General features: G+C 35.2%; 1 protein-coding gene and 1 non-coding gene across 3 annotated transcripts; one reads left to right on the top strand and one right to left on the bottom strand.

Moving 5' to 3' along the window:
• The first annotated feature begins 271 nt into the window (after window positions 1-271).
• Window positions 272-360, top strand: trnay-gua (transfer RNA tyrosine (anticodon GUA)). Its single transcript is given in 2 exon segments — window positions 272-308; window positions 325-360. It is a non-coding gene; the product is annotated as a tRNA-Tyr (tRNA).
• Window positions 361-3,324: 2,964 nt separating this feature from the next.
• mks1 (MKS transition zone complex subunit 1) lies at window positions 3,325-11,201 on the bottom strand. 2 transcript variants are annotated; one of them, XM_026183192.2, is made up of 18 exons: window positions 10,858-11,201; window positions 10,489-10,610; window positions 9,639-9,691; window positions 9,342-9,509; window positions 8,145-8,242; window positions 7,794-7,922; window positions 7,338-7,442; window positions 7,077-7,185; window positions 6,921-6,977; window positions 6,809-6,851; window positions 6,650-6,712; window positions 6,413-6,483; window positions 6,251-6,320; window positions 6,056-6,163; window positions 5,516-5,649; window positions 4,858-4,940; window positions 4,063-4,160; window positions 3,325-3,738 (listed from the first exon to the last, which is right to left on the bottom strand). In XM_026183192.2, exons 1-18 carry the CDS (start codon window positions 10,932-10,934, stop codon window positions 3,635-3,637), a joined length of 1,692 nt encoding a protein of 563 aa, XP_026038977.1. In that variant the 5' UTR covers window positions 10,935-11,201; the 3' UTR covers window positions 3,325-3,634. The 2 variants fall into 2 exon arrangements, with proteins under 2 accessions (XP_026038977.1, XP_080163415.1); XM_080307289.1 differs by having other exon boundaries at window positions 8,145-8,239.
• Window positions 11,202-11,942: the final 741 nt, after the last annotated feature.

The following is an 11,942-nucleotide window of genomic DNA, read 5'->3' as shown; positions in this document are numbered from 1 at the left end:
CTGTACAGTCCTGGCTTTTTCAAAGCAGTTTCAAATCAGGAGCTGCAAAGTACTCCCCTGCGTCTGAACGCAGCCCAAGAGTTGGAAAAAGGAAGGATACTCATGTTGATGTGAAATATGTTCAGTGCCTCAGGCATGAAGGAACATGTAGAATCAGACAGATACAGTTTTGTTATGTTTAAGTCCTTGAAACATGGAATTCTTGCAAAACAGACTCTGTCAGGTCCCATGTATCCGATGGTCCAACAAACCAGACACTGTACATGTGATCCCTTCGATAGCTCAGTTGGTAGAGCGGAGGACTGTAGGTGTATGGGAATAGGAATCCTTAGGTCGCTGGTTCAACTCCGGCTCGAAGGAGATTTTACAATTCCACTTAGGGCTGCCACGATTATGTCGACTATTAAAATCGTAGACGACTAATTTAATAGTCGACACGTCGTTTGAAGCTTTGTAAGATCCCAAAAGACGCAGGAATAAGTAGTAGGATTTAAGAGTGTAATAACGGACTGAAACAGAAGATGGCAGCACTACATGTACAAGGATGCCAGTTGCCGTTTTTTTTTTGTTTTTTTTTTGTTTTTTTTTCTTTTATTAGTAATATAAACATACAAACAAAATGCACCATATATTACAGATTCAGAGAATAAACATTTCTTACATATTAGCAACTTTCATATATAGTGAAAATAAAATATAAAGATGGGGTCACATAAATTAACAGATTATTAACTCACTAAATCAAAATCTTCTACAAAGGAAACAAAAAAAGCAGCCTTTTTCTTTTTAACTAAAGTCAAAGATTTAACCAACAGGTTTAGGTCGTTTTTCCAGTGAGCCAGTGTTGGTTTAATCTTAAAAAAGCGACATTTATGTATAAAATACTTACACAAGATTAATAACACATTAACACCATAATTAGCTTTCTTTTCTTTCAAAAACACTCCAAACATTATCATATTTAAGGTAAATGGGGTAATTTGAATCCCACTGGAATAAAGCCAGGTATGAAAATCCAACCAAAATATTTGTATAAAATTGCACAAAAAGAATAGATGGTCCAAATCCTCCTCTTCTGTTTCACAAAATACACAATTACCCGTTTCTATTTTGAATCTATCACTAAGGAGTCTATTTGTCGGGTAAATTTTATTCAAGATTTTAAATTGGACTTCTTTCCCTTTAGGAGGGATAGGGAAGGTGATATAATCAGTTCTTATTTTTTCAATTTCTTCCCTTTGGAAATCTTTTAATATGTAATTACGTCTAAGTAAATTTGGAGAATAAAGACTCCTTAATGAAGATCTAAGAAACTTATTGTTGCATTTAACATCACAAAATCGAATACCATCTATATATAATTGCCTTAACTTGGGGGAGATGTCAGAATATATTATATCATTTACAACTATGTTTTTAAGTGACAATGGAATGGATTTTATAACCCGATTAAATTTACTTTTAGAACATTGGATATTAAACTTTTGGCAAAAATCTTGATGTCCTAGAACATGTCCTTCCTCATCTACAAAATGGGCAATTGCCCAAACACCTTTTGATAACCAATCTTGAATAAAAATAGATTTTCTGTTCATCAGTATATATCTATTGTTCCAAATTGGGCTATTATGTGGAGTGAAATTATGTTTAAATAACATTTTCCAATAAAGAAGGACCTGTTTATGGAATTCAGAGAGTTTAGCAGGTAGCTTAGTAATTTCAAAGTCACACTTTAGGAGAAAGTCGATACCCCCTAGTGTGTTAAAGACCTTACTTGGTATAAAAAATCAAATGGAGTGTGGATTATTTAGGAAGGATTTTAACCATTTAAGTTTCAAAACACCATTCATTATGTCAAAATCAATTGCGTTTCCACCGCCTTCAATGTATGGTTTAACCAAATCATCTTTAGATATATAATGGCACTTATTTCTCCAAATAAAATTAAAATTCAAGCTATTAATTGTTTTAATAACTTTATTCGATATTGATAGAGAGTAAGCTGGATATATAAATCTAGATAAACTATCCATTTTGGTTAATAATATTCTTCCAAAAATTGTGATGTCTCTTTGTAACCACTTATTTAGGATTGTCTTACATTTGTCAACATTATCTAAAATATTTACTTTTTCTAAGACTTTGTGATATGGCGGCAGCTAGTTAGTTTTAATATTACTCTTATTATTCTTTCTGGGTCACAAAATAAATGTTTAACATATTTTCAGGCGAGAATGTAGCTGTGTAAACCTCAAATATCTGCTCAGTTTATTAAGACACCACATACTTTCAAAAGCGCTCCGACGTTTTCGGAGACGTTTGTTACCCACTAGCTCATAGCTAGCTGGGGGCTAGGCTCACTAGAGCCGTGAGAACACCGGACTCCCGGCAAATATGCTACTCAGGTTAAACATATATAAGTCACTTAGATAACTTAAAAATGTTATTGTTTGGCTTTTTTTTTTAGTATTTTATTTGTACCTGAGTGAATCGGTTTGGCTGAGATTAAAGTTATAGTTTTTACACAGCTGAATAAACCTCAAGCAGACAGCTGATTATCAGAAGCGTGAGATGCTCCAGAATTTACTCCGGTTTCCTGTTATAGTTTAGATAGCAAGGGAGTTTATTAAACTTCACCGAAACAATCTGCAAATTTCATTAAAATTTAATAAACTATCATTTTGTCTTTATTTTTAGTTAGCACAGACCTTAAACACTTAAATCTGTAAGCTAATGATAGTTATATAAGAGCAGATGCTGCTGGTGCAATAAGCTGTACGTTTTACTTCAATGGATTTGATTAGTCGACTAATCGCAAAAAGAATCGGTGACTAGTCGACTATCAAAATAATCGTTTGTGGCAGCCCTAATTCCACTATCTCAAGCGCAGGTGTCGAACTCCAGGCCTCGAGGGCTGCTGTCCTGCTTGTTTCCAACCCCTGATCTAAAGCTTACAGATAACTAAGGTTGAGTAATGAAAGCGTGAAATCCTATTGAATTTAAGTCATCTATTAAGATGCTGAACTGCATTAAGCAAAACCTGTGCTTCAGTGGAAGAAGCAAACAATCTAGACTGTGTGAACAGCTTTAAACTACTGTATGAATGCCCCTAAATATCATATACCAAATATAAAATATAGTGCACGAAGAAAAAAGATTTAGATGTTTTTTTTAAGTATTTAAAGATAATTGTAATAGTTGATATAAAATGTTTATATTACAACAAATATGGCAACTACATTGAGATTTGAAGTAACCAACAGAAAATATAAAACCAAACTTTCAAAACATTACTTTATATTCACAAGTTTTTAAAAGCCTCAGTTAACGCCAACAATCGGACCCTTTATTGAAATCAAATATAAACAGTGACTTTAAAAAAAAAAAAAAATGCATTACCAGGTACAACCATACACAGCAGGTATAATGGCTCTGCTCTCTATTAACTACCAGCTTCACTCATATTGTAACTTTATTAGTACACCATCCACTATGTTAGCCATAAATACAAAGATTAAAACATTCAGACATGGTTTTCCTCTTGTGAGAAAAACGCACTTATATCACAGCCAGTGATAATCTATAATCTAAACTTCCAAAAATAACAGTAACAGCCCTACTCCATTTTTCAGACTTAAGCAGAGGATTCGATTTGTAGCTGGGAAGCGCTGCTGATCAGGTCTTGTGGAAGACTTTTTCGGGCTTCTTGCATCTTTTTCCTGGCCCTCTGAAAGGCCTCTGCAAAAGGAAGAAAGTACCAGTCGAATACTACACACATACAGAGAAGGCTTACATAGCAATTTATAACGAATACAAACAGAAATAACAAAGAAAAAAAAGGTTAACTGTTTTCTTGATTTTACATATAACTGGTCTGAAATAATACGCTACATTTTGTAGCTCAGAAAACAAACCAAGCTATAACCAATCCATCCATATCTCACATATGTCAGGCTGAAGTGCTGAAAGAAACTTGTATCTCAGCGAGTTGATCTCCCACAGGGTTTAGCTTTCAAACTAATAGCCTAAGCTCAGTGGGTCCTGAAAATCCAGACTTCTTACCCAGGATGGTGCAAACAGCTCCTTGCTGACTAAATCCTCCCAGCTGGTCAAAAACTCTCTGTCTCCTCTTCTTCAACATGGCGGTATCAACAAAGGCCCTGCACATGAAATTAAAATATTTCATGTTATCACTGATGATCATCTGAATGCATACAAACAGAGGTTTATATTTTCAACACCTGCACTAACATAAAAATAAAATTACAGTGTATTTTGGGACTGTGAAATAGGAGACAGTTGTGAAGTTGTAGATTTGCTGCTGTGTTGAAACGAATAAAGTCTAGCCACTGAAGAAATGTGATAATCTATAACAATGCAGATAATGTAGAGCATACCAACCATATAAGTAGTACATGTATTTCTATTAAATGTTAGGTACAATACTTAACAAGTTTATTAGACTACTTGTCATAAAAACAAGAAAACAAATATTTTAGAAATCAGTCAAACACTTGTTTAAAACTAAAAATCAAATTCCTTTTTATTAGACTGGAATTCGTGTTTTCATTTCATTCATTAATAATAATAATAATAATAATAATAATAATAATAATAATAATAATAATAATACTAACAACAATAATAGTGTTCTTTACTATTTTCAATTTCAATTTCAATTAAATAGCTCACGTAAATTGGTGGTTAACCATTACAAAACATTAGAAAAGATCTTGGTAATTACCAATACTGTTCATTTAGGGCAGCTGTGGCATAAACCTTACATTGGGTGGTGGTGTAATAAATTTTTTAGGCACTCTATGCATGGCTACTTTTTTGAAGCCAGGCTTTACTTACCTGGCTTGCTGAATACAGTTGAGATTAAAAGTGACACTTCCCGTGGTTTCAGTGCAGAAGCCAAAGCGACTGAGCCTCTCCCCCTGCAGCCACACACAGACATACAGACATATTAAAAAATAAAATAAAACAAAAATGATCATATTTAACATAACATAAAACATGTATATAAAACCAGAAGGTTAAAGAATGCCTTCATAATTGTACCAGGAGTTAAATTTATCCACTGCATTTGTAAGGTCTCATGTATGCACACATTGCTGTAACCAGAACTTATGTTAAGCTGTTGTACGGTACATTTAAATGTTTAACAGATTGTAGTTTAACAAATAAGTCATTCCCTGTTTAATTAAGTAATGCAGTAAGCCTACTGGGTTTATTAATTGTATTATGTAAATAATTTAATTATTAAATCAAGAATTAGAATATGATTTGAATAGGCAAACATCCTAATTAAAGTTTAAGTATTTTCTTTATAATCCAGTTTGGCATTTTAAGCAGCTGTTAAGTTCTGCAATCTTTTATTCATAAAAACAAATAAAAAGAATAAAAATCTTTAAATCTAATCCTCTTTAAGCAAAACAGAAAAAAACATACACTTAAATTATGTGTAAACATTTGTCAGATCCATATAGCCTCTGCAGAGTTTTGACCCCACCTTGAATGTCCCTGGTATTCTGACGTAGCTGTGGTCCTCAAGCTCTGGAGAACCTCCAATAAAGAAGCGCCTGAGTGCAGAAACCGTCCCCATCTGAAGGGGTCTCCATGTGTGACATGTCATCGTGTGTTTACCTGGCGTGCACACACATAAATGCAGACAAAACATATAATGCAGGACAATAAAAAGTTGTGATTTTTATAACTAATCAAAACATTTTTATCTGAAATAAAAATTTTAAAATGCAAAATTTTAATAATTGGAAAAATATATTTTCTAAATGTTAACTTAAGCTCCAACATTTGGCTGATTAAATTTGATGAACAGGACATCTTAACCAAAGATTATTCATTTTAGTCATTTCTAAGCAAAAATGCTACATACATAGGGCATGCTTATTTATAATATAGGGTAAATTAACTGAACTGGGTTTGGGACTTCTGTTTATTCTGAATGTGTAATCTTAGAATATGAGAAATTATCAATATATATTTTTTCCCCTAATTTCAATCCATCAGTTTTCCAGTACACATAGCATACCAGGCATAGCAGGAAACAGCAGATAGCCATAGCCTTCAGTTCGATAACGCTGCCAGGAGTCCAGTGAAAGAACCTTGAAGTAGAGCACTGGCCACTGTGGGACTGAGTCTGAAATTAGAAACAAGAAACTTGTGTCAGTTTAACCTTTTAAAACAGTGAATCACCTAAAGACAATTATCTGTTACTGATACTAACGGTCACTCTCTTTTTCGGTCATGTAGAAAGCCTCGAAGTGGAAGGGGTAGCTAAAGAAAGCTACGTTTTCCTGTTAGCCGAAAGAACATACAGAGTTTAACATATCTCATCAAACAGCCATGCTGTCAATATATTGAACAAATAGTTCTTTTCAATACACACCTTCCCTAATGTTTTAGTCCGACAGGTCTGGGTAACCCCTGACATAGACTGGAATGGCCGGCTGGACCAATCTTAAATAATAATAATAATAATAATAATAATAATAATAATAATAATAATAATAATAATAATAATAATAATAATAATAATATAGGCTGAATTGGCAAATTAAATGCAATGAATTCATTATAAAGTGCACAGTGCATCTGCATACTGGAAGTATCACATGTGACTCACTGTTGGGCAGTTCCATAAAGAAGTGGATGTACAAGTTATCATATTCAAAGCCTTGAGCTGAGACTGGGCAGAGAGAAGAACAAAAAAAGGACATTTGAATGATGAAGTCTGTTAGTTTCCTAAAGTATCTGTAAAAATGGGCACAGTATTTCTACTCACCTATCTCTCCATTCGTCATGTAACGCAGAATACCTAGAGGAGGCTACAGGAATAAAATCTTGTAAGAACAAAGACAATTTGTGACTATATCCTTTGACCTTAGGTGTCTTACCATTTCAAAGTCCTGTCCCACGAGGCTATTTAAGTACTCCTTGTGCCTTATGTACAGCTACAAAGAGAGAAAGGTAGATGTATTTGTGTGATTAGACCTGTTATTTGACTATACTTTTTCTGAAGCCTGAAAAAATAAGCATGAAGATGAACTCACATCTTTGTACATGTTCTGCTCCCTGACCTTGTCCTCAGGTTTCATACATGCCGATACATTCTCAACAGTGAGACGCCAGACTTCTCTCCTCTCCCCCTCTGTTACAATCCTGCACAACAATACAAACATCACACCAGCTTTGCATTTAATTCATCACCTTCTGACATGATCTTTTGCTGTCTTTTCAGTTAGTATCAAACATAATAATAATTTATCAGTGAGAACTTGAGCTACGCATCTCCACTGATGCTGAAGACTTGCCTGTAGGGCTCTTTGCCTTTGTTAAAATCAGGTTTTACAATCACTGTTCCACAGCCATCGGTTTTTATAGTTGCCAGCAAACATTCATTTTCTTTCTGGCCCAGCCTGAGGAAACAAAAAACACAAACAGAAAAATCACATAAGAAACACTGAATAAATCAACCCTAGTAATAGGAGAACAAGAAGAAAAATGCCTGATAGACTGAAAGTTTTCCTAACTCCTTCACTTTGTGCTGCAAGACAAGCTGCCCCTCGAAAAGCTAAAACAAGCAGGGCCTACACTGCATACTAATGGATACTAATGGTAATGGATTTCTCTGATCTGAGAGACAGCAAAGTCACCAACACAGAGTACAGACTACATGTTCTAAGAAAGTGAAGCCTAATAAATGAAGACTAACTTTTTCTGCATTTTTTATGAGAGATCAAAAGTGTGAACAAAGCCGACTCCCTTACCTTCCACTGGCGCCCAGGTCCCCCATGATGTGCATGGTCTGCATGACATTATTGACCACATGCCTGTTCCTCACAAACTCCTCTGTTGGCTCCCAGTTGATGATTTTTGACTTTGGGACACTGGAATCCCTGCAAAGCATGCCAGCCAATAATATAGCATTACTTTTTACATGTTTATACCTAGAGTTAGGATTATATCCTATTTTTATGTCTTGACTTTCATTAGGAAAAGAATCATTAGGTGGATTATAATGGATTTAGACAGGAAGATGAATAGAAAATAATACACAGAATGTAATGAGGAAAGACAATGTAGGTTTTTAATCAATCTGAAAACATAGTTTCACCCACATGGTGCGTCTTTCTTGACGTCTGTGTCTCACACTGGCCATCCTCTCAGCCAGGAAGGTTGGGTTGGATTTGGTGGTAAATATGTCAGTAGCATGCTGCTGCGAGGGCCACAAGGTCACAAGAAACACACAAACACAGTTAGAGAAGCTGGAACTGCACAGTTTGGGGTCTTAGATTTATTTTGCACAAATAAATAAAAATTAGAAATCTGCAAAGCTGGTTGCTTTTGGAGAGAAAAGTCTAGACCATGTGTAGCAAATAAGTTGTCAAACTATCAGAGTTATCAAAAAAAAAAAACTGTCAGGGAAAGTACTGTGAGCAGAGCCATCACAGACAGCATGCTTACTTTCTCCATCCTGACAGGTACGGTAAAACAGTCAGGACAAACAGCAGCTTGAAAAGTATTATGGAGAGCCTTCAAGAACACTGGTTGCAGTTTGCCCTCCATATCATCACAATATGCCACCAGAATCATGAGGAAGGCTGCCAGCATCATCATCACTAACCTCTCCCACCCTCATCATCACCTGTTCAGTAAGTATGAGCAATTATGCACCATTATGCACTGAAACTATATGGATGTATCATTCATTTGCACTATGAACTGCATTATGAACTGCATGATGTACTCTATACGTCCTTGTACTAAAAATACACCTTAAAGATAGGTACACCTGCACTTTGGATACACTGCACTACATTTTTATATTTAATGTGTTGCATGTTCCCTGCAAATTTGAAATTATGGCCATTATTGGGCACAAAAAGTTCAACAACAATCATGATAGGGCCTAATGCGGCCACTAAATGAGTGGTTAAAAGGATTGCTTTTGAACTTTGCTGGCAGGCATGTCTTATGAGACATGATAATCCACAAAACTTTACTTGATAGATCTGTGTAAGGTTTTTAAGGATAGCCAGACTGCACTATGCCACAAATACCAAGCACAACACACAGAGGACTGCAAAAAGCCTTTACAGTAAACACGTCCATTTGGTCACATGATAAAGGGATACACTCATAGGTGATAAATACTGTAACTGCTTCTAAACCTACAACATGTTTTTGGTCCAAATCTAGCCTTTAGTGTGTCCCATTTAAATATATTTATAAAAAAAAAAACATTACTTTTGGAATACCTCTGCAAATATGCTTGTCGTGTTGGACAAATACAATGAGAATACAGTGCAACCTACCAGCTGATGTACTGGAAGGCAGCTGGTGTAGCGGTCATGATCGGTGTATGTGAAAATTCTGCGATTGCGTCGACCCTTGCCCCTGTTGAGGGCTTTGACTTCTGTGTGGTACTGACGGTCCAGAGGGGTCTGACATGCTGCTTCGTTCTGGAACAGCTCCATTTCATACTGGAATTACAGACAGTCACAGAAATGTAAAGTAATAATGTCCAGTGTCCAGTTTTAAATAGTAAACATTTCAATTGTTTTCAATATAATTTGCAGTGAGAGTAGGATGTTAAATATTCAAAATTCTACCTGACTGAAGAATTTCTCCTGCCAGCCAACCACTAGCTCCTCTTCATTATCACCTGATGTCAGAGTAGCATAAATGCCAAGATATTAAAATAAGCCTCAAAGGAAAGAGCCATCCTAATATGGGCAAATACAAGTGCCACGCCCCAGTTCAGAACACCATTAATAAATAATTAATTATAATAGAGGCTTTAATGAAGAAATTGTATCAATTATGTCAATTTTTCAGGTGCTGCAGCCTGAGGTTGCTTCCAGACAACTTATGTTAATAATACATGCAGAATGTGAATTAAGTTATGGTTGGAATACTATTCAGTTATACTTTTTTGCAGGTACAGCCAGTTTCTGAGGAAAAATAAGAGAACTTTGTTCTCAGAATTTAAGAACAAGAGGACAGGAAAGAGAAAATGAGGAAAGATGACTGATCATTTTCAACACCAAGGACTGTTCAGCAAGTGACACTGAAACACAGAAAGAATGATAATAATGTTGTGTTGTTATTTATGGGCTAAGCTTGAAGGCTTAACAGGGTAGTTGGAAGTATTGTAGGACAGCTTGGACTGGTGCAGAAAAGGCTGTAGTATTAAAGTTTACTCAGGGCGACTAACTGCCAATTTAAATGTAGCACTCTTTTTTATTTCATGCAAAGTCCACCTTTATACCAGCTTTAAACTGGCTAGAGGTTTGAGCTATGTAGCCATAATAACTCATGCAACATCCTCAGTAAACTTCAAGGCCTGCAAATGATCACAGCTTGAACATAAATTTTAAAACCAAGCTGGAAAGCCGGAAATCAAACGTCGACTCAACACTAACCAAGCAAAAAATAAGTAGTTTCTCAATGTAATTTTACCTGTCTGGCCTTGTGATGACAGTGTTTCCAGTTCAATTGCTCCTCTGTCTTGCCGGGACAGAAACTGCTGCTGGAGATGCTGTGTGAGAGCTGATGTGGAGGTCACTCTCTCTATGCGCACCCTAAAGGATGTGAACAAATGGAAATAAAGCGTGGAAACAACGTGTCTTGGCGTTAACACATATGTTTGTAGACGTAGATTTCTAATCTTCACATTCTTTCCTTAAAACAGTGAAAGTAGTGGAATAGTTTGGTGAAAAAAACAGCTCAAAAATGTCTCATCTCGGTCTCAGTAATACTCATTTTCTTTATGAGTTGTCCTTCGATACTCGTATAAAATACGATCTAATACAACCATAGGCTACTTACTTTATTTTCAAGTTTTTGATAGCATCCCGGGACCGATAGACAGCTTCTCCGGTGTCTGTGTTCCAGCAATCTGTCATGACTATTTAGCGGTGAGATGTTAGCTCCTCACGTAGCACTTTTTATTAGCTGCAGTTAGCACACACATACGCCTTTGTGCAGATACTTTCATTTCGTAAAGAAAGACATTAGTCAAAGGTGTAAATGTAAGCAGTAAAAAAATGTATATATGTGTATAAAAATATAAATCGAAACACTTGTGGACAAAGCGAGGCAAATTGGTAGTTGTCGTTGCCATAGAGATAAACGATGTTCTTCTTCTTCTAGTTTTTTGCGGTTTGAACACCAGATTACAGCAGCATTATCGCCACCCATTGACCAAAGCTCCAAAGCGTTGAGTCTGGTCATCTGGACGGTTTTTTTTTTGTTTGTTTGTTTGTTTTTTAATAGACTTTATTGACAAAACACAAAGTAAATATATAAATGAACAAAACATAATGTCAGGGGGTTTAGTGTAAAAACAAATAGATACAGTCAAGAAACAAAATCACATAATATTTAACAAGAAGCATTAGTTTATGGTTTTAAAAGCTTTTATATTTTGGGAAAGTTGTATAGTTTTAACATATAGTTTGGTTTCATTTAAAAAGCATTGAAAGTATGGTTTTGCGTTAGAAAATTTGGATTTATGTATATGAAATTTAACCATTAAGATAAGTAAGTTAATCAAATAAAATTTGCAGGGTAATTAAAGAAACAAAACAATTGTTGATCTGGACGTAGCGTTTACAATAGGAGAAACGTTTCGTCACTCATCCAAGTGACTTTTTCAGTCTCACCTGACTGCAGGATCCCCCAACTTTATAAACAGTACATTTGCACAAAAACTGAAACCAGCTCATTGACCAAAGGTAAATGAAAAAGAAAACAAGACATGGATAAAATAAAGTTAAAATCGAGTCAAAATTTCCACATATAAACCAGACAATTTGAGCTTCAGACAGTATTTTTGTGTGTATTTTATATATATTTTAAACAATTAAAATTGTTTAAAACCGTTTAAAAAGTTTAATAAAATTAAAAATTAT

Source organism: Astatotilapia calliptera, chromosome 10 (genome assembly GCF_964374335.1).
Source record: "Astatotilapia calliptera chromosome 10, fAstCal68.1, whole genome shotgun sequence".
Taxonomy (NCBI): domain Eukaryota; kingdom Metazoa; phylum Chordata; class Actinopteri; order Cichliformes; family Cichlidae; genus Astatotilapia; species Astatotilapia calliptera.
Note: the sequence above shows the minus strand (reverse complement) of the source record. Positions and strands in the feature narration are given on the sequence as shown.